Source organism: Pichia kudriavzevii, chromosome 1, assembly GCF_003054445.1.
Source record: "Pichia kudriavzevii chromosome 1, complete sequence".
NCBI classification, from domain to species: Eukaryota; Fungi; Ascomycota; class Pichiomycetes; order Pichiales; family Pichiaceae; genus Pichia; species Pichia kudriavzevii.
The window spans coordinates 1355089-1372716 of record NC_042506.1 but is presented as its reverse complement, the minus strand read 5'-3'; the positions used below and the strand labels follow the sequence as shown (position 1 = coordinate 1372716).

The 17628-nt window shown below is 40.5% G+C and overlaps 10 protein-coding genes across 10 annotated transcripts; 4 read left to right on the top strand and 6 right to left on the bottom strand.

The window, feature by feature from the left end:
* Positions 1 to 1083: 1083 nt before the first annotated feature.
* C5L36_0A06270 (uncharacterized protein) lies at positions 1084 to 3831 on the bottom strand (the record flags this gene model as incomplete). The annotated part of the gene is made up of 1 exon (XM_029463650.1): positions 1084 to 3831. The coding sequence occupies one exon, from the start codon at positions 3829 to 3831 to the stop codon at positions 1084 to 1086; it is 2748 nt and encodes a 915-aa protein (XP_029319510.1).
* A 63-nt stretch (positions 3832 to 3894) lies between these two features.
* Positions 3895 to 4752, top strand: C5L36_0A06260 (uncharacterized protein; the record flags this gene model as incomplete). The annotated part of the gene is made up of 1 exon (XM_029463649.1): positions 3895 to 4752. The coding sequence occupies one exon, from the start codon at positions 3895 to 3897 to the stop codon at positions 4750 to 4752; it is 858 nt and encodes a 285-aa protein (XP_029319509.1).
* A 34-nt stretch (positions 4753 to 4786) lies between these two features.
* On the bottom strand, positions 4787 to 5494 carry C5L36_0A06250 (uncharacterized protein; the record flags this gene model as incomplete). The annotated part of the gene is made up of 1 exon (XM_029463648.1): positions 4787 to 5494. The coding sequence occupies one exon, from the start codon at positions 5492 to 5494 to the stop codon at positions 4787 to 4789; it is 708 nt and encodes a 235-aa protein (XP_029319508.1).
* A 170-nt stretch (positions 5495 to 5664) lies between these two features.
* C5L36_0A06240 (uncharacterized protein) lies at positions 5665 to 9444 on the bottom strand (the record flags this gene model as incomplete). The annotated part of the gene is made up of 1 exon (XM_029463647.1): positions 5665 to 9444. One exon carries the CDS (start codon positions 9442 to 9444, stop codon positions 5665 to 5667), a length of 3780 nt encoding a protein of 1259 aa, XP_029319507.1.
* Positions 9445 to 9687: 243 nt separating this feature from the next.
* C5L36_0A06230 (uncharacterized protein) lies at positions 9688 to 10293 on the bottom strand (the record flags this gene model as incomplete). The annotated part of the gene is made up of 1 exon (XM_029463646.1): positions 9688 to 10293. One exon carries the CDS (start codon positions 10291 to 10293, stop codon positions 9688 to 9690), a length of 606 nt encoding a protein of 201 aa, XP_029319506.1.
* A 194-nt stretch (positions 10294 to 10487) lies between these two features.
* C5L36_0A06220 (uncharacterized protein) lies at positions 10488 to 11201 on the top strand (the record flags this gene model as incomplete). The annotated part of the gene is made up of 1 exon (XM_029463645.1): positions 10488 to 11201. The coding sequence occupies one exon, from the start codon at positions 10488 to 10490 to the stop codon at positions 11199 to 11201; it is 714 nt and encodes a 237-aa protein (XP_029319505.1).
* A 668-nt stretch (positions 11202 to 11869) lies between these two features.
* On the top strand, positions 11870 to 12517 carry C5L36_0A06210 (uncharacterized protein; the record flags this gene model as incomplete). The annotated part of the gene is made up of 1 exon (XM_029463644.1): positions 11870 to 12517. One exon carries the CDS (start codon positions 11870 to 11872, stop codon positions 12515 to 12517), a length of 648 nt encoding a protein of 215 aa, XP_029319504.1.
* Positions 12518 to 13024: 507 nt separating this feature from the next.
* Positions 13025 to 13345, top strand: C5L36_0A06200 (uncharacterized protein; the record flags this gene model as incomplete). The annotated part of the gene is made up of 1 exon (XM_029463643.1): positions 13025 to 13345. The coding sequence occupies one exon, from the start codon at positions 13025 to 13027 to the stop codon at positions 13343 to 13345; it is 321 nt and encodes a 106-aa protein (XP_029319503.1).
* A 328-nt stretch (positions 13346 to 13673) lies between these two features.
* C5L36_0A06190 (uncharacterized protein) lies at positions 13674 to 15782 on the bottom strand (the record flags this gene model as incomplete). The annotated part of the gene is made up of 1 exon (XM_029463642.1): positions 13674 to 15782. One exon carries the CDS (start codon positions 15780 to 15782, stop codon positions 13674 to 13676), a length of 2109 nt encoding a protein of 702 aa, XP_029319502.1.
* Positions 15783 to 16032: 250 nt separating this feature from the next.
* C5L36_0A06180 (uncharacterized protein) lies at positions 16033 to 17628 on the bottom strand (the record flags this gene model as incomplete). The annotated part of the gene is made up of 1 exon (XM_029463641.1): positions 16033 to 17628. One exon carries the CDS (start codon positions 17626 to 17628, stop codon positions 16033 to 16035), a length of 1596 nt encoding a protein of 531 aa, XP_029319501.1.

Below are 17628 nucleotides of genomic sequence, written 5' to 3'. Positions count from 1 at the left end.
CTGTATCTTTTGCAGCTGATCGGTATAGGGTTTACATACCATTTGTAAGTCCGATGTCCTGCTTCGCTGGAAGCTGCAAGCACTGTTGAACAAGTTTCCACAAAGGCAGGAGAGCTTGAGTAAAGTAAACGGCTTGAATTGGAATATGAACAACTTAAGGAAGACGCAGATTAGGCACAGTAAAAAGCCCATGTTAAGCCTGCTTTTGATATTTTCAGTCTTTAGGTGATAGTTGGGCTGTAGTTTTGAAGAACCGTACTTTACCCTTGCAGGAAATGTGTTTAATTATGTACTACTCTTGCTATACGAGTGTAAAGTTGAACCAACTAGGCACCTATTTGAAAATTAACTTTGTGCTAGTGCTAATATGGTCAGCTCAAACTTTGAACTGACCCTCTGCATTTAACCGACCTTTTAAAAGAGTATCTGCAAATTCAATCTACTGTCTGGCAAAACTGTACTCGGTGAGCTACTGTTGGTTTACATTTTACACTTGGTTGCAACGGATATTGGAAACTTTGCAAACCAATGACTCAATAACATGCAACTTTTTTTTGTTCTCTGGGGTGAATGATTTAAAGGTACACCTTTCCAGGCCAAAACCTACTTATCTTTGTCCCTTTGAGTATAGGCTATTAGCTACTGCAACGTTTTGAGAGCATCCTTGAAACACCGTTGATGATTCTTATATTCGGACCTGTCGTCTACAGGGCTGAGTACTACACTCTGATAATACACATTGAAAGAGTTTTTGTTATAATTAAGAAGTATGACACACTTAATGTTCAGCCGTCAGGGTTGAGGACTTTGGAAGTTAAAAAGGGAATCAAAAGTGACATCTTCTTTTGAGAAAAAATCCACCATCTCTTCTGTGTAAATAATACCGGTCTCCCCAAAATGAAACGCTGTTGAAACAAATCTCTTATATCGGCATCCTTCTACCATAAACAAGTGTAGTGCCATACTTTGACCATTGTATTCCTCCCCATGGTGTGATCAAATGCCAATTTAGTTTAAATACAATACAATATAATTACTCCTTACTGGATAACGTCTTATAAAATATAATTTACATACTGTACATTACCTCTTTCTCTGCTTTAATTTCCATGCAAGGTATTCAGAAGAGTGTCCCAATCTTACTCTCTTACCACCAACTTGCTCGTCATCCAAAATACGATCAGCCACTTTCAAAGGTGGGCCACGGAACCATAGCAATCCCCTAGGCTCAACCCGTGAATCGCTCTCAGAACGCTCCCTGTTCACTCTTTCGTAGTTAATTCTATCCATATGTAGGTATGAGCGTGCAATTAACTCATTATTTATCTCTTCGTTGTTAGTTTTCAAGAAACTGGTGGATGTGCTTGGTGAATGGAACTGCGAAAACGTGTAAGCTGCCAAATTGTATGGACTCTTAATAACCTTGTGCGAGGAACTGTAGAACTGAGGCACATTGTTCGCCATACTTGCTTGCATCTGCATCTGCATCTGCATTTGCATTTGCATTGGATTGACCGTAACTTGTGGTTTAGCGTACTTGAAGTTGCTTCTGGTGTTCAAATTGATCATTGACGTACCCGGTACACCATGTTTATATTCGGTTTCTGGTGTTGATTCTTCAGTATGCACAGGTGTGTAGTTTTCAATCAAAGCACTGGAAGGTATACGAATATTTGTAGTTGGTGGAATATATGACTTACATTGGGTGCTTGTTAAAGAGGCATCAAAGTAGTGCGTGTCATGTAAATCATCCTCACGTGGGAAGTAAACACCGCCAACTAACGGCGGAGAATTCATATTTAGAATCACAGGCTGTGGAATTGGCGTAAAGGCAGACGAGCCCGGTGCAAGCAGGTGCTTGATTGGCGATGGGAATTTCTTCAAAACCCTTGGTTGCGTAAGCGGCTTGATTGGGTCTTCTAAATGTCTAACCTCATCAGGCAAACAGGCTTTCCAAGTTCTGATTTTAGCAAATGTATTCTCCCTGTCGTTGTATCTAAACTCACACACAAACAATGGTCCTTCAAAAGGAATTCCTGGGTCACCCTTCAACCACCGAGTAAAGTACGCAACATAACATGGACCTAGAATTTCACTGACCAAATGATCTCTATATTGACCCGTCTTAACAACTTCGTTCTCAAGAAATAGTCGATCATATCTATGAACAGTCCATTCTGGCCTGTAATACCAACACACGTTCATGCATAGCTCACCATCTTCTCTTTGCCATAACCTGAAGATTTGAGCCACTATTGGTCGATAAACATCATTTGGATTCTTGACTAGAACCCAATTACCGACCTTATATGTCCTATTTTCATAAATTACCTGAGAGAGTGGGAACCTAGTTGTTGCTTGTCCGCTCATAAACTCAACGTCTGGTTTGGACATTTCCACTTGATAGAGTCTGGAGATATTTGCTTCAAGAACATTTAGGTTATTCTTGATGAATTCATCATGAACAAAATATTGTCTATTATTATTGATCAATCTGAAAACATCAGTCACGTAAGCGTCAACAGTCTTATAATATCTTTGCTTTATTAGACCCTTAATATCAAGCATTGAGATTGGGTCCTTGACAATCTTGAGATAATCCGGATGTTCAACAGAACTCGGTAACTTATCCCAGAAGGATATAATTGTTTTATTTCCAACTTTGATTTTCTTCAACCCCCTCATTATAGACTTGATTCTTTGTTCATGTGGTTTGTCCACAATAGGAGGCCTACCTCTCTTAACCCACTGTTCTAATATTTGTCTATTTGGTTGGTAGTTCATGATATTCTTTGGAGGTTGGAAAATATGCGGTTTCCCGGTTTCCTCGACGTTTGCAATATATGAACTTGGATTATATGTTTGGTTCATTATCGAGTTCTCATGTTTGTTTTCCTCTTCATATTCTTCATCGTATTCACCTGCCGGCGTTGCTTCGTTACGACGTGGGGGATGTTGTTGTTGAGCAACATGTCCAGGAACAGGGGTAGAGTGGTTTGATACTCTTGTTATAGGCGTTGGAGTCAGTGATGAAGTTGCTGCTGCCATGTCCGTCGTTGTGTTTGCTGTTGCAGCTACTGTAGATAACGACGATGACGGTGTTGTTGTTGTTGTTGCTGCTGCAGCAGCTGCAGCTGCTGCTGCCGGATGTACCATTTCGTTTCCTTGCCCCCTCGGCCCCGACTGCGAGTCATTAGGCAAAGGGCCAAGGTTAGGATAGATGATCGTGTCGTGTTGATATATCTTGGGATCATTTTGCAAGTCTGGAATAATTGTGTTTTTGATATAATTATCAAGAATCCTGGCCCATTGATGATAGTCTGAGGCCTCCTCATTGAAGAATCTGGCATTCCAAGTGATTTGCGCCAACTCGTTAATGAAAGCCTGCGGATGAACATACCGTCCATGTTTTGCTGCCATTTTCACCTTGGAATACGACATGGGATTTTTAATCACTTTGTAGTATTCGATATTCGAACGCAATGGAAGTGCATGAAATGCAAAGGAGAAATCATTGCCATCCTTGTCAGTAAGCTGGTATATGGAGTCGACAAATGAAAGGAATCTTTCATTCATGTACGTCTTCTCCTTCTCAGTGATGGCCATTTTGTTTGCGTGGTGCGTGTTGTCTCTCGAACCCGTGGTGTTTCTCTTGGCTGAGCTTGCCTTGGTGTTACAAATGAAAAGTGAGAATATTGTGGACGCAGTTTCAAGAAAAGAAAAGTAAAAAATTACAACGAAAGCGAGCGAGGGGGAAAAAAACAAATTCGCGGCTACCGAATGAGGTAATTGGTGTTTTGGCAACATGAATTCGCATTCTATCAAAGTCATTCTTACTCAATAAAGTAACTATTGTCATGAAACAGGGGGGTAACAATTGGTCTGCAAGAGGAAATGGGAGAACCACTCTTTGAGTATTTCAAGTCCCTCAAGGAGAGGTCGAAGAAACCGTCAATACTTGCCATTGTTGGTGCTGGACTTAGTGCGCCCTCGGGGTTGCCGGCGTCCCATCATCCAAACACAGAGGCTGACATCATTTGGCGAAACTATACGGCAATAGATTTGGCCACACCCGATGCTTTTGACGCCAACCCGGCACTTGTTTGGATGTACTATGCCTATCGGCGACACATGGCATTGAACGCGTCCCCAAACAGAGCCCATTACTTATTGAAAGAGTTAAGTGAGTGTGAAGGACTAGAGTTCCTTACTATTTCCCAAAACATGGATGGCTTGAGCCGGCGAGCCGGTCATTTTAAAAGATTAGTAGAGTTTCATGGCTCTCTATTCAGTGTCAAATGCACAAACTTCTCTTGTTTTTATCAAGCAACAAACTATGACGACCCATTGACACCTTTGCTAGACGTCGAAACTTGGGGAGATTCACTTCCCAAGATTACAGAGCTCAGCCAACTACCTACATGTCCGCTATGTGGGGATCTACTACGACCTGGAGTCGTATGGTTTGGTGAATCACTCCCACTATATGTTGTTGATCAAGTTGATGAGTTTATAATCGGTCATGGGATCGATTTGTTGATTATAGTTGGCACGTCACATTCAATATGGCCTGTCTCGTCATACATAGATATTGCACACAACCAAGGCGGAAATATTGCAGTTTTCAATACTCAGCCGGATGATATAAGGTCCACGTATGATGATGAAACCACTGTTTGGGAATTCATTGGAGATTGCTCTTCAACATTACCGAAAGTATTCAATCCTATAATCAATCTATATAAAAAATAAATAAATCACTTAAACCTATTAAATTAAGAAATCGCTAGCCAAGGTAGGACCAAATCAAGTACATAGTAAATAATGTTAATGTTGCACCAAGATAAAAAATAACTTTATCCTCAAACATCACCTTTTCGATCTGCACAACAGTGCCGTGAGACACACCTAACGTATGCAAGCCTGCAGACATTTTATCCTTGACTTTAGCAATTGTCTCGTTCTGCTGTACAATATCATCAAATGCAGCTCGTCCCATCTCTAGGATTTCGTCTAATTTTGCGTTCCCTCTCTCCATTTTAATTTGTTGGTCCATCATCATCTCGCTCTCCTTTCTCTCCACCTGCTTTCCACGATATCCAACATTGTATGGATTGTCACTTAGACCACTAGCATTAGCCATGTTTGTTTCCATAAAGAGATTGGAACGCTCCTGCTCCTTTAGAGCACGGATAGCCTCATCTCGGCGTTTTCTCAAATCTTCAAATTCCACCTTGAGCTCACCATATTCGAACCGTATGTTTTCTGCACGTTTTTGATTCTTGGCTTTCAAACTTCCCTCCTCTTGATTGTTAATGTATGATTGAAAGTCATCAATTGAACGTCCTATTGATGAGATTGTGCTACTTATTGCACCAATGAGAGAAATTGTAACATTGGGAGAGTCACCATTGTCTAGTGATTTGCGTAATGAGTTGATGTCCCTTTTTAGCTGCTGCACTTGCTTGTTTGTTTGATTGTACAACAAACTCATTGGTTGACCTGGATGTATTCTCTGAGTAAAAGAAGTTTTTGATTGTGCTGTTGATAGACACCACCAACCGCATCAAAAAATAAAAAATACTATTGAAACTGACACGAGATCGCGTACTTCGTTGAAATTATGTTCAAGTATTATACAAACAAAATATACAATCTACTCTACTAATCATTTTCCAACTCTGCCAAACCGTTCAAACCAAACAAAAATCCCAATTCTCTTCTACTCAATTTACCGATCTTACTCCGTGCAGATGGATCAAGAGCACTTTCCACCAATTCCTCCTTCTGCTTCTGTAGTTCCATAATTCTATCTTCAATTGTACCATCAATCAAGAGCCGATGAACATAGACTTCCTTAGTTTGTGAGATACGATGGACACGGTCTTGCGCCTGCTTTTCTACATAAGGGTTCCAAAATGGCTCACTGACAATGACGTGATTAGCACAGGTTAAAGTTAAACCGACATTACCCGCTTTCAATGAAAGAAGCAACACTGTTTTAGTTGAATCCTTGTAGAAAGCCGTAACTGTATCATTCTTTGATGTCATATCCATAGATCCATCATATTGTAAGAATTCAATGTTCCGCTCACGCAATATCATTTTAATGACATCAAAATATCCCATGAATTGGGAAAATACTATAATTTTTTCCCCAGGAGACTCTTGCATGATTTTTGATATCAATTCAACGGTCTTTTTGATTTTGGCACTAACTATAAGCTTACCATCCCTCTCCTTAAACTTTTCAATTGTTTGTAATCTCCAGTTTTTGTCCGATGCTTTAGAATCAAGTTCAAACTTTCTTCGGACAGCTTGCCAATCTAAACCTTGGTTAAACGCCTCAAACAGCTGTAAATCAACAGACATAGACGACAAATTCTGGATACCACACATTGGACACTTTGCTGAAACTGCCCCCTCCCAGCTGCTCTCCGAATTTTCTTCAAAAAACTCTTGATGGCAGTCATAACAGACAGGATGGGCGCATTTACTCAAGAGTAATGTTTCAGTCTCAGCTAAATCCTCATGGCAATGTAAACATTCAAATCCACCTTCTCTCTCTGCTTCAATTCTATTGAGAACACTAATCGAATAATCATGAAGGGCTTCCCACCCTTTGGTTAATCTCTCTAATTTACCAGCTCTGTCACCTTCATCACCTAATCTGACAAGATACTCATGGTCACAAGCTTGTCTCATTCTCAATAATAAAGTTAGAATGGATGAATATGCCCGCTTGGCAGTTGAGTTCATCAACTTGCCAGCTTTCTTTGCAGACTGAGTCTCTAGATTTTGGTAGAATTCTTTCTCCTTTTCGTCCATCTCAACCTTCTCCTCAATGATATGCTTTTCAGGTAATGTTAAAATCGGTTTACCATCGATTTCCGAATCTTTTGTTCTCCTCAATAAGATCGCACTCAGTAACGCGTGAACCTTCCTTGTTCCACCAGCGTTTCTATGTTTAATGGATGTAATAATTTGATGGTTGAACTTTTGCCAATCATTGTAAGGTTTAATTCCTAAGAATCTGATCAACGGATATAACTCATCGATTTTATTTTGAATAGGTGTTCCAGATAGGCACCATCGGAAGTTAGCGCTCAAAGATGCCACTGCCTTTGATGCTATTGTGTTTCTATTCTTGATATACTGTGCTTCATCTAAAATGATCCTATGAAAGACAGCGTCATCAGAGTAGAACGGTGAGACTGCTCTTCTTATTGGTTTCATTGTCTTCCTTTTAAAATTTTCTTCCAATTCGTCACCGTAGTGTTTCCTCCATTCAGAACCAAGAGTTTGATAACTCACCAAAACAACATCATATTCAGACAGTTGAGAGAATTTTTTCAGCTTATTGGTGGAGTGGAACATAAACGTCTTGAATGATTTGTTGGTTTGGATTTTCATATTGATTTCTTGTGCCCATTGATGAAGTAAGGAAACAGGACCAACAATCAAGTTGGTTTTTCGTCTGGAGTCGTCAGATTGGCTAGCCAACATTAATGATATAGCCTGCACTGTTTTACCCAATCCCATGTCATCTGCAAGAATACCTCCTTTATTGCCACTTTTCTCCATTTGTAGCATCCAAGATAATCCAATTCGTTGATGCTTAAGCAATGATATGCAAAGGTCTTCGGGGGTTTTTGCTAAACCTTCCTCCTCGAATTCTGCAACTTTGATGGACTCCATAAGATTTTTAATACCTTCGGAATCATTTGATGTTCCCCCCAAGCTCCCACCAGATGCACTTCCATAGCCGTAACCATCCATTTCGTAAACGTTCGAAAATCTAAGCAGTGAATTTTGACTAATTGGTGTTTCATTGATAACTCTAACTTCATCATCATTATCATCGCTTGTATTATAGTTGTCAAGATCTATCGTCACTGGGGCAGATTGAATATCGAGGAATGGTTTCAATTCAGGTATTGGGATTGTGGGTACCGAATCAACTACTAACTTCATCTTTCTAATAGTGTCCAGTGGTTGTTTCGTTGAAAAATAGTACATTTCAGTGATTGTATTCACCATAAGGCTATTTTCTAATGGTTGAAGCTCATAAACTCTTGGGTCTTCCAAAACAACTTTCGAGGAAAACCTATGCAACACTAAATCCTGTCTTTTCATTTCAGCTTTTCTGGCTCTATTTGAGATTTTCTTCTGGTAATCTTTCAATCTATCAATTTGTTCACCAACCTCACCCATCTTCCTACTCAAATTCTTTTTATGAGTTTTGAAAAACCTTAGTATTTGATTATACCTGACATCTGCTTTTATATGGCCCGCTGTTTTGTCAGCCTTCTCCTGCACGATATTTTGCATTTCGACAACTTTCCTCATAAAGGTATCTAAAGTCGCATGTAACTCTTGAAACTTATTGATACGATGAACAACCGAATACATTAAACCTAAATGCAAATTTCTGAATTGGGTGACATGCAAAGCAGATGGTAGATCACTAGCCATATCCTGTCGTATTTCATATTCATGTATAACACTTGGTAATATAGGAGTGCTGGATACTTGGAAATGCACGCCGAACGGGTAAGGAATTTGGTATTTCTGTGGTAATCCCGTAATCGGACTATATCTCTCTAATAGTTTGTTAACACGCTCTTCCTCTTGAAGTCTGGCCCGCTGCTTCGCTTGTTTTGCAAGCTGTTGTTGCAACTGTGCCTCTTTGATAGCATGTTCTTCAACGAGGGCCCTTTTATTAGCCAAAACTGCTTTCCTTTTACGTTCCATATCATCTTCTCGATGCTCACCTTCTCTTTTCACTAGATTTTTACTGAAAGTAGGTTCATTTGAATTCGATGCAAATGAAGAAGTGTTGTTAAATCCAGTAATCAGTATATCATCGTCGTCTTCACCATCGTTTTCATCCTCATCACCAAAAGAGCCGTAAGAGAACTTGGGAGGTGCTGGGTTTACATGTGTTTTATTGTCGCTTTCCTTGCTCCCACGATTCTCAAACTTCGTCTTTAGATAGTTAGCTAATTCAGGATCTTCCTCATCATCATCTTCACTCAAAAGAATCAAATCTTTCTTGATACTGTAGGAAGGTACCTTGATATCTTGCATGTTGATTTTGCTTGGCTTTCCAAAAAACAATCTGCTGTTATTGCTCCCATTTATATTTTCCAATCTACGAACAGCAGTCGTTGCAGGTATAGGTGATGGTGATTTTGAGGCTTGAACAGAGCGCAAACGTGATGGAAATGGAGACTGTATTTTTTTGTTTTGCCAGACAGGCGTTCCTGATATCATTCCCTTTGTCGTTTGGGTATATATTGGGTTTGCGCTAACATTTAGTTTAGAGACACTTCTTGCTGGTTCGTATAAGTGATGCCTTTCTACCACAGAAGACTTTGGATTTGATTGATCTGCCTGCAAATTGCGCCCATCGTCCATATCTAAGTCTAGATAGTTAGACATAACACAAAATGTGAACTATTTTTTTTTTTTACTTTAATCAAGCTAGAATCGAAGAATGAAAATAAAAAGGGCAAAACAAAGGATCGATAGGAAAACAAATGTTAAAGCTGTTTCTCTAGTACAACAAAAAAATCATGAAGATTACTATCAATGCAATTTCATGATACTACGCGACACGAACTAATCAAAGGTGGTTGCTAGCTAAAGTGGTTTTAGTGGATGTTATTTACAAAAATATAATCCTTAATCTTCGCCATTCAATTCAGCCTCAATGGTGTTTGCAATTGAAAGCAATTTGAGAAGCACAGGGTGCTGTGCATTAAAGGCAAGGCCTCTTTGAAAATCTGATTTTGCCGTGAGAAGCTCACCCAAGTTAAGGTTTGCAATTCCTCTTCGTAAATGATTATCTGGTATAGTCGAACCGAGTAAGCATAAAATTTCTGCATCTTGCAAAGCCTCTGAAAACATACCTGCATTATTATATGCATCACAACGGCCCATAAGGCAAACAATCAGTTCGGGCATTGTCCCCTGAAATGATTCGAACTTGGAACGCGCAGATGCCAAACCTAAGGCAATATCGAACTGTTTAGCAGCTTCAGTGAATTTACGCTGTTTCATCAACCCTGTAGCCGACTCATGCATCTTCTTTATCATCATGGAAAGATTTGTGGTGAAGGCTTCCTTTGTTGGAGGCGGAGGTATTTCAGCATTTGATTTTATGAAATCGGCATACAAGGTATTGATTTGGTTGACTTCTATTTGTAGACCATGGGAAGCTGAAAGTGGCACTGTCTCTAGGATAGACACCTTCTTTGAGGTGGGATCGTATTCAATAGGCAACCCCATTGTTTGTTAGATGAGGTTCTCTATTGCTTGAAAGGAATGACCAAGTGTCAGGAATTGAAATTTGGAAACGAGCATGAATTTTCAACAAGGATGTTTCCCTGATATTGTATATTTATGCATGGGATTTCCTACGAGGAAACCACACTACAGCCTAGCATTTCCCATCGACTGTAATCAGCTTCATACTATCAACGATGCCATACTATTGTCCATACTGCAAGACATCGCTTACACACGACTCCTTCAGTGTGAGAAAGTCGCATCGACATGGACAAAAGCACGTACGATTGCGTGAGGAGTACTATCAACGAGTGATAGCGGAGCATCCAGAGAGTGTGACATTAGAACAGGAACTTGCGTCTGTGAATCCTCTTGAGAGGATATTTGCAGGGATGCCGGGGTCACAGAAACAATATTTTGAGCAGGACACACAAAAGAGGGTGTTGACGGTACCGCCCACAAGTGCAAGTCTGCCTGCACCACCGCCGTATGTGTACTTCACGTTGGATGCCGTTGCTGTACCTGAGAAGCGTGTCAATATAGAACGGCGAGACGATGAAGGCCATGGACACGGGTACGGGTTTGGAAGACGTGGGTACCGAGGCCGTGGAGGATCACATGGACAAGGACGAGGCCATTTACGAGGCCGTGGACGTGGAAGTGGACGTGGAAGTGGAAGTGATGGTGGACGTGGTGGACGTGGTGGACGTGGTGGACGTGGTGGACGTGGCTATGGGGGTAGTTATGGGGGCAGTTACGGAGGTGGAGAGGGGAACGGACGGCCATACAGTTCCCATGGCACTGGGTATAACAATGGTAATGCCAATGCCAATTATGGATACCACAGCCATAGTCGTAGCTACCACGACCAGGGCCAACGAAGGGGGGACGCAACGTTTGGTAGGTAGCGGGACGATGGGAGGGCCATTGTTTCCGTACCGACTGAATGACTATCTAAATAGATCTGAATAGCTAATGAACCAAGCAATCCACAGTGTACGCAACTGGTTGCCTCTGTAGTCAAAACATTCATTGCTAGAATGGACTGTTTAGCAATATAAATTACTGTTTTACAGACAGCCATCACTATCTAATTACCAACCACCACTATCTAATTACCAACCACTATCTAATCACCAACCACTATCTAATCACCAACCACTATCTAATCACCAACCACTATCTAATCACCAACCACCACTATCTTATTACCAACCACTATCTAATTACCAACCACCATCTCATAGATACACCTAAAAGAATCACTGCAAACAAATCCGGTAATCACGCGCCCGATCGACGCGACTGGTTTCTATTTCCAAAGGCAAAGGCTGCCACTTTTACACTGCCCAAAAGAATTTCAGTGGCAAATTTTTTTTTTTTTCTTCCCCTTTGGCATTTAGAAGAGGAAGAAAAAAAACGAGGAAAAAAAAAACAAAAACAGCGGCGAGAACGCAAAGGAAGGAAGGAAAAACATTTTGTGTTGTGATTATAAAAGATGAGGAACTCTTGTATTTTCTTTAAACCTTACTAGATCAACAACGCAGACACTTATCTACACACAGCAAACACAAACATGGCAGAACAAGGTGTTCCTACTTTTAAGCTCGTCCTTGTCGGTGACGGTGGTACTGGTAAGACCACATTTGTCAAGAGACATTTGACTGGTGAATTTGAAAAGAAATATATGGCTACTTCTGGTGTTGAAGTTCATCCAATGTCGTTCTACACCAACTTTGGTGAGATCAAGTTCGATGTCTGGGATACTGCTGGCCAAGAGAAGTTTGGTGGTTTAAGAGACGGTTATTACATCAATGGTCAATGTGGTATTATTATGTTTGATGTCACCTCCAGAATCACCTATAAGAATGTTCCAAACTGGTACAGAGATTTAGTCAGAGTCTGTGAGAACATTCCAATTGTTCTTTGTGGTAACAAGGTCGATGTCAAGGAAAGAAAAGTTAAGGCAAAGACCATCACTTTTCACAGAAAGAAGAACTTACAATATTTCGACATTTCTGCAAAGTCCAACTACAACTTTGAGAAGCCATTCTTATGGTTGGCTAGAAAGTTGGTTGGTAACAACCAATTGGAATTTGTTGAATCTCCAGCTTTGGCGCCACCTGAAGTCACTGTCGACTCCGACTTGATGGCTAAATACCAAGCGGAAATGGACCAAGCAGCTGCTATGCCATTGCCAGACGAAGACGATGCAGATTTATAGTTTTCTAAAGCTCTCCCCCCTTTGTTCACATATAAAACCTCTAATAATCTAATCGTCATACCTCATCAGATACCGTATTATATAATTTCACAGTATACTACATTGCATGATCTTCTTATACGATGTCTTTTCTACACCTTTTTCCTGTTTCCCACTTACTTCTATATCTTCGACCTCTTCTACATCTTCGGCCTCTTCTACATCTTCTATATCTTCTATATCTTCTATATCTCTTACATCTTTTACATTTTTTACATCTTTTACATCTTTTACATCTTTTACATCTTTTAGTTGAAATTCAAGAAACCTCACGAGCCACCGATCCAACTTCTTAAATTTGGAGCGGTTAAGCAGCACTTGTGCGCCTAAAAGCTCTTTGTGCTCTTTCCTCAATTTGCGCGTCTCTCCTTCGCCGTTGGTACTTTTCCAAAGCTGAGCACTGACATTGGTGAACAACACCACCATTGAATACCCAACTAAAACCCCCCGCTTGAGTGGACAAACAAGATGTTCAGACAAACCGTGAGACAATTCACCACTACTGCTCGTCGTGCAAATCTCATTGCAGACCTTTATGTCAAGGAATTAAAGGCGTTCAAGCCAACCCCATTGTCTGCAGCAGATGCACAATCTGCAACTAAGCCATGGAAGTTACCATCACCAGCAAAGGTTCCAGCTTTAGAAGCAGAAGGTGCTGATGCCTTAGCTGCATACGATGCAGAACCTGTTGAAGTTGCATCTTCTGGTAATGGTGTCGTTGCTGAAGAATACAAGCCAGATGACTGGTTTGTCTTCCCAGCTGATGTTGAACCAGGTCACCACCACTGATTTTTTAATGACTTCACCATATTTATCTATTTATTTATTAAATTAAAATATATTACATTTATACTAATACACGTTATTTATTAGAAAGCTGAAAATATTTAATTAGAACCAAAATGTAAAGGATATACAAACAAGAGAAACAAAAACATGATTTTTTTTTAACTCCAATCCAAATAAACTTGAAATACCGATTTTTAATAACGTTTATCATCCTTTTATTGGCTGGTGTTATGCAAAATATCATTTATCGTTGTGTTTATATAAAGTTCGATTTATTTATTTAGTTTATGTAGGACTTGTATTAATTGTAAACGCAATCACAATGTCCCTAATCGGAATCACTCAGATCCACAATATCCATACTTAGTTGCTCTGTACTTAACTGCCTTCCCGATGAACTGTTCACGCTTCTCCTATTGCTTTTCAGTTCGAGCTTTGACGAAGTCGATGCTCCTTCTATAGGGATCAAATCATCCTTAATATCTTCAAATGATATGACACTACCTCCAGTTAACTGTGGCTTTGTTGGATCAACTACAGGGAACGGGTTGTTGGAACTGTACCCTTTCCTCTTGGACTTTACGCTTAACAAACTACCATCGATATCATAGGTGTCATTCAAGGTATTATTCTTCTCATTGCTATCCAGGAACGATTCAATGTCAACGTCAGGAAATCTGGTCTCTGCTCCATCTGGATCGACGTCACTTATTTCCCCGCCTGTAGAGAGCTGCGTTTGTGATTGCAAAGGATCAACAACGAGTCTGGGAATTGACTTTAAAGACGAAGTTGTTGTAGGCTTGTCACGTATAGCAAACGGATCGGCTTCCTCAAAGTCATCCAACGTTGATGTATCAGTAGATACTGATTTGCTGGACTTCAAAGATTGTGTCGTTGGATTCACAATAATGGACGGTTGTGGGATTTGTGGAACCTGTGCAACTGATTGTGTTTGTTGTACCTGCTGCGTTTGTTGCATATTCACACTGGAACTGTTCGATATTACTGAACTTGGAGGCGAAATAGCTTCAATTGGCAACCCCTTGAAAGGACTAAACATGGGCACAACCGATGGTTTGAATGGCTCAATTGCAGGATACGTCTGCTCCTTTACAGGCTGCTTGTACTCACCGAGACCATAGATATCAGTGTATCCTTCCTGATCTGGGAACCCACCAAGCTTGATCACTTTCTTTAGAACTTGATAGATGTTTGGTCTAAAGATAGGATTCTCTTGTAGCATTATATTAATTAGTTGTTTTATTGAAGTAGGGAAAACAGGCTGGGGTGGGAAAGAGTAAGCCGAATGCAAAATTGCCAACTCACCTGGAATTTCAAATGGTGTTGTGTAATAGCATAATTTATAGAGAAATACACCTAATGCCCAAATGTCAGATTTTTCATCGATTGGTAAACCCCTGTATAAATCAATCATTTCCGGACACCTATATTGAGGCGTTGTTTGCATTAAAATATCATTATGTAAAATTTGGAATTCTTGTTGATTCCTAGGTACACGTAAAATTGGGCATGTTGAGCCAAAGTCTGCCAGCTTAAAGTTGAAATTTTCATCGAGTAAAACATTTTCAATCTTGATATCACGATGGATCAGTTTCAACTTATGCATATTATAGACGGCCTTGCTTATGTCGAGCATAATTTTCAGAATTTCTTGAACATTTAGCTTAGTTCTTAACCTTGAATTCATGAAGTCCAATAGTGATTTGTTTGGACATAACTCCATCAAAACTAAAACTTCATAACAGCCTGGCAAGTTGTGCATTCTACTTGCATTGGAATCATAATATCTGACAATATTATCTGAATTTGCCAATCTTTGCATGACCTCCACTTCTGCCCTTAGCTGGTTCAACCCTTCCTTGTTGGGGACTATGACTCTTTTTAGACAAGCAATTTCAGTTCCATTTTCCATTGGATTGGTCTTAACAACGTAGATGTGTGCAAACCCTCCCTCACTCAGGTATTTGACAATTGTAACCTGGTGCTTACCCACGGTCAACTGAGTACCCGGTGCTAATTTTTCTAAGGTGGGTTTACCATGATTGATTGGTTGTTGCGGTTGCGTGTGCACTCGTGGTTGTGGTTGTGATTGCGATTGTGGTTGTGGTTGTGTTTGCGATTGTGGTTGTGGTTGTGGTTGTTGCGCTAGTGGTGGCGGAGGCGGCTTTGTAATCGGATGCATCTGTGGGGTACTTGGCGCAACATTTGGTGTAGTTGAACCATGTACAGAGGTTGGTCTCTTAGCTGGAACTTGAGGTATTGGTGGTATTGATGGCACCTTCTGAGGTTGCTGTTGAGGTACTTTCGGTGGGTGTTGAGGCATCGGTGGTGCCTTTGTCGAGGGCTGTCTCGACAACTCGGCAGAGATAGATGTTGGTGTTGATCCTCCAGGGACAGAATAATAGTAGGGGTCCATCTTTACTCTTGCTCTCTGCAAAGATGCAAATGAAAACCCAAGGTAATCCTGGCAAGGATATGTAGGTGATTTCCAACTCTGATCAGCGTGGCTAAGAAATTACATGAAATGAGAAAATAAAATGAGGAAAAAAAAAGGGGGGGCTTGGCTATTTTACACCAAAGTCAAAGCGGTATTGTTTTGATTTACAAAGCTATATCTAGGCGTATAAATGTACAAATATGTAGATCACCGTCATAAAAAGACTATATCATTTCTTCTCGTCTGTTTCAATTTCAACATAATGTCTGTCATCCGAAGAAGACGTAGAACTGACGTTGTCAGTTTTGAGTAGTGTACCGTCACCCAAGGTGCTGATATCAAAACCGTTTGCAGATAAATATCTTAAAAAGTCGAAATCTTCTCTTTGCATAGCTTCTTGATCAACAGAAGGCAATCCAAAAAATGCAAGTAATGCTGCAAAAATGGCCAAAGAAGATGCCAACCAGAATGGAACTTGGTAACCTTTAATTCCAGGATAATGGTTTTGAAATGAAGGGAATGCATAAGTTCCCACAAAGGCGCCGACTTTACCAACTGCTGCGGCAATACCATAGTAGACGCCTCTCACTGGTGTTGCAGAAGTCTTTGCCGCTAACAAACCAATGTTATCACCTGGACCAAACTCGCCCAATGTCATAAAGATACCATAAACCACAACAAACGCACCAATGTGCTCCATTAAACGAGGATATAAGCCGGCCATGATATAACCAATCATTGATTGTAGAACCAAGCCAACAACTAGAGTCAATCTAGGACCAATGTAATCGGTTGCAATTGCACCAAGAAAAGAGCCTGGTAAATAGAACAAGTTGAACACCACGTTCCAACCAAAAGTCTTGTATAAGGAACCATCTTTAATGATTGTTTTAAGGATAGGAGCACTGTAAATGCCAAATGCGTATGCAGAGAAATCATAAACCCACCAAATAATGGAAACAATCAAGAGTCTAAACCAGTAATATTTGATGGTCAATAAAACTGGAACTCTAGTGTGTTTGAAGTTCAATTTCTGAAATTGGTTACCCTCTTGGTAGAACATCCTCATAATGAACAAGGAGATTGGTGGAATTGCCCCAATACCAATAGTGACTCTCCAAACAGGTTGCAAATGATCAGGTCCGCAAATCCATAACATGACCATAGGCACAAATGCCGAGACAACGAATCCCGTATCAATCATAAAGTTTGTAAACCAAGTGAAGTATCTGTTTCTCTTCCCTGCAGGTAAAAGAGAGGAGGCTTCCGCACAAGCTGCAGAACCTGTTGGGTATTCTGCTCCAATAAAATAACCAAGAAAGAATCTATATGCAGTCAATGCAGCAAACAATCCGCCTGCATTACCGCCATAATGGGCTTGGGTACCTTTCCCCCAAGAGCCCGCTGCTAATATGGAGAAGAGAATCAATCCACCAGAGGATACTAGCATTCCCATCTTACGAGAAATATAATCTGAGAACACACCAAAACTCAACTGTCCAATGACAGTACCTGCAAACGCAATAGAAGCGACATTTTTGATTGCATTTGAATGGGTATATTGATCACCGTATATCATAGATAGACAAGTGCCGGCCGTACCAATGGAGTTGTTAACATATCCATCGGAGAACAATCCAGCGCCAGCGGTGAAAATCGGCCAATAATCCCTCCTACCAGTAGGTGCAATATCTTCCTCCTCGATTGTGTAGGAGACGCCATTTTGATCGGCTATTTCAAACTGTTGTAATTCATCCTCGGAGACTGTGTTTCTACCCCAGGTTATTTCTTTCCTTATAATGGCAGGAAGCTCTTTGAACGGCAT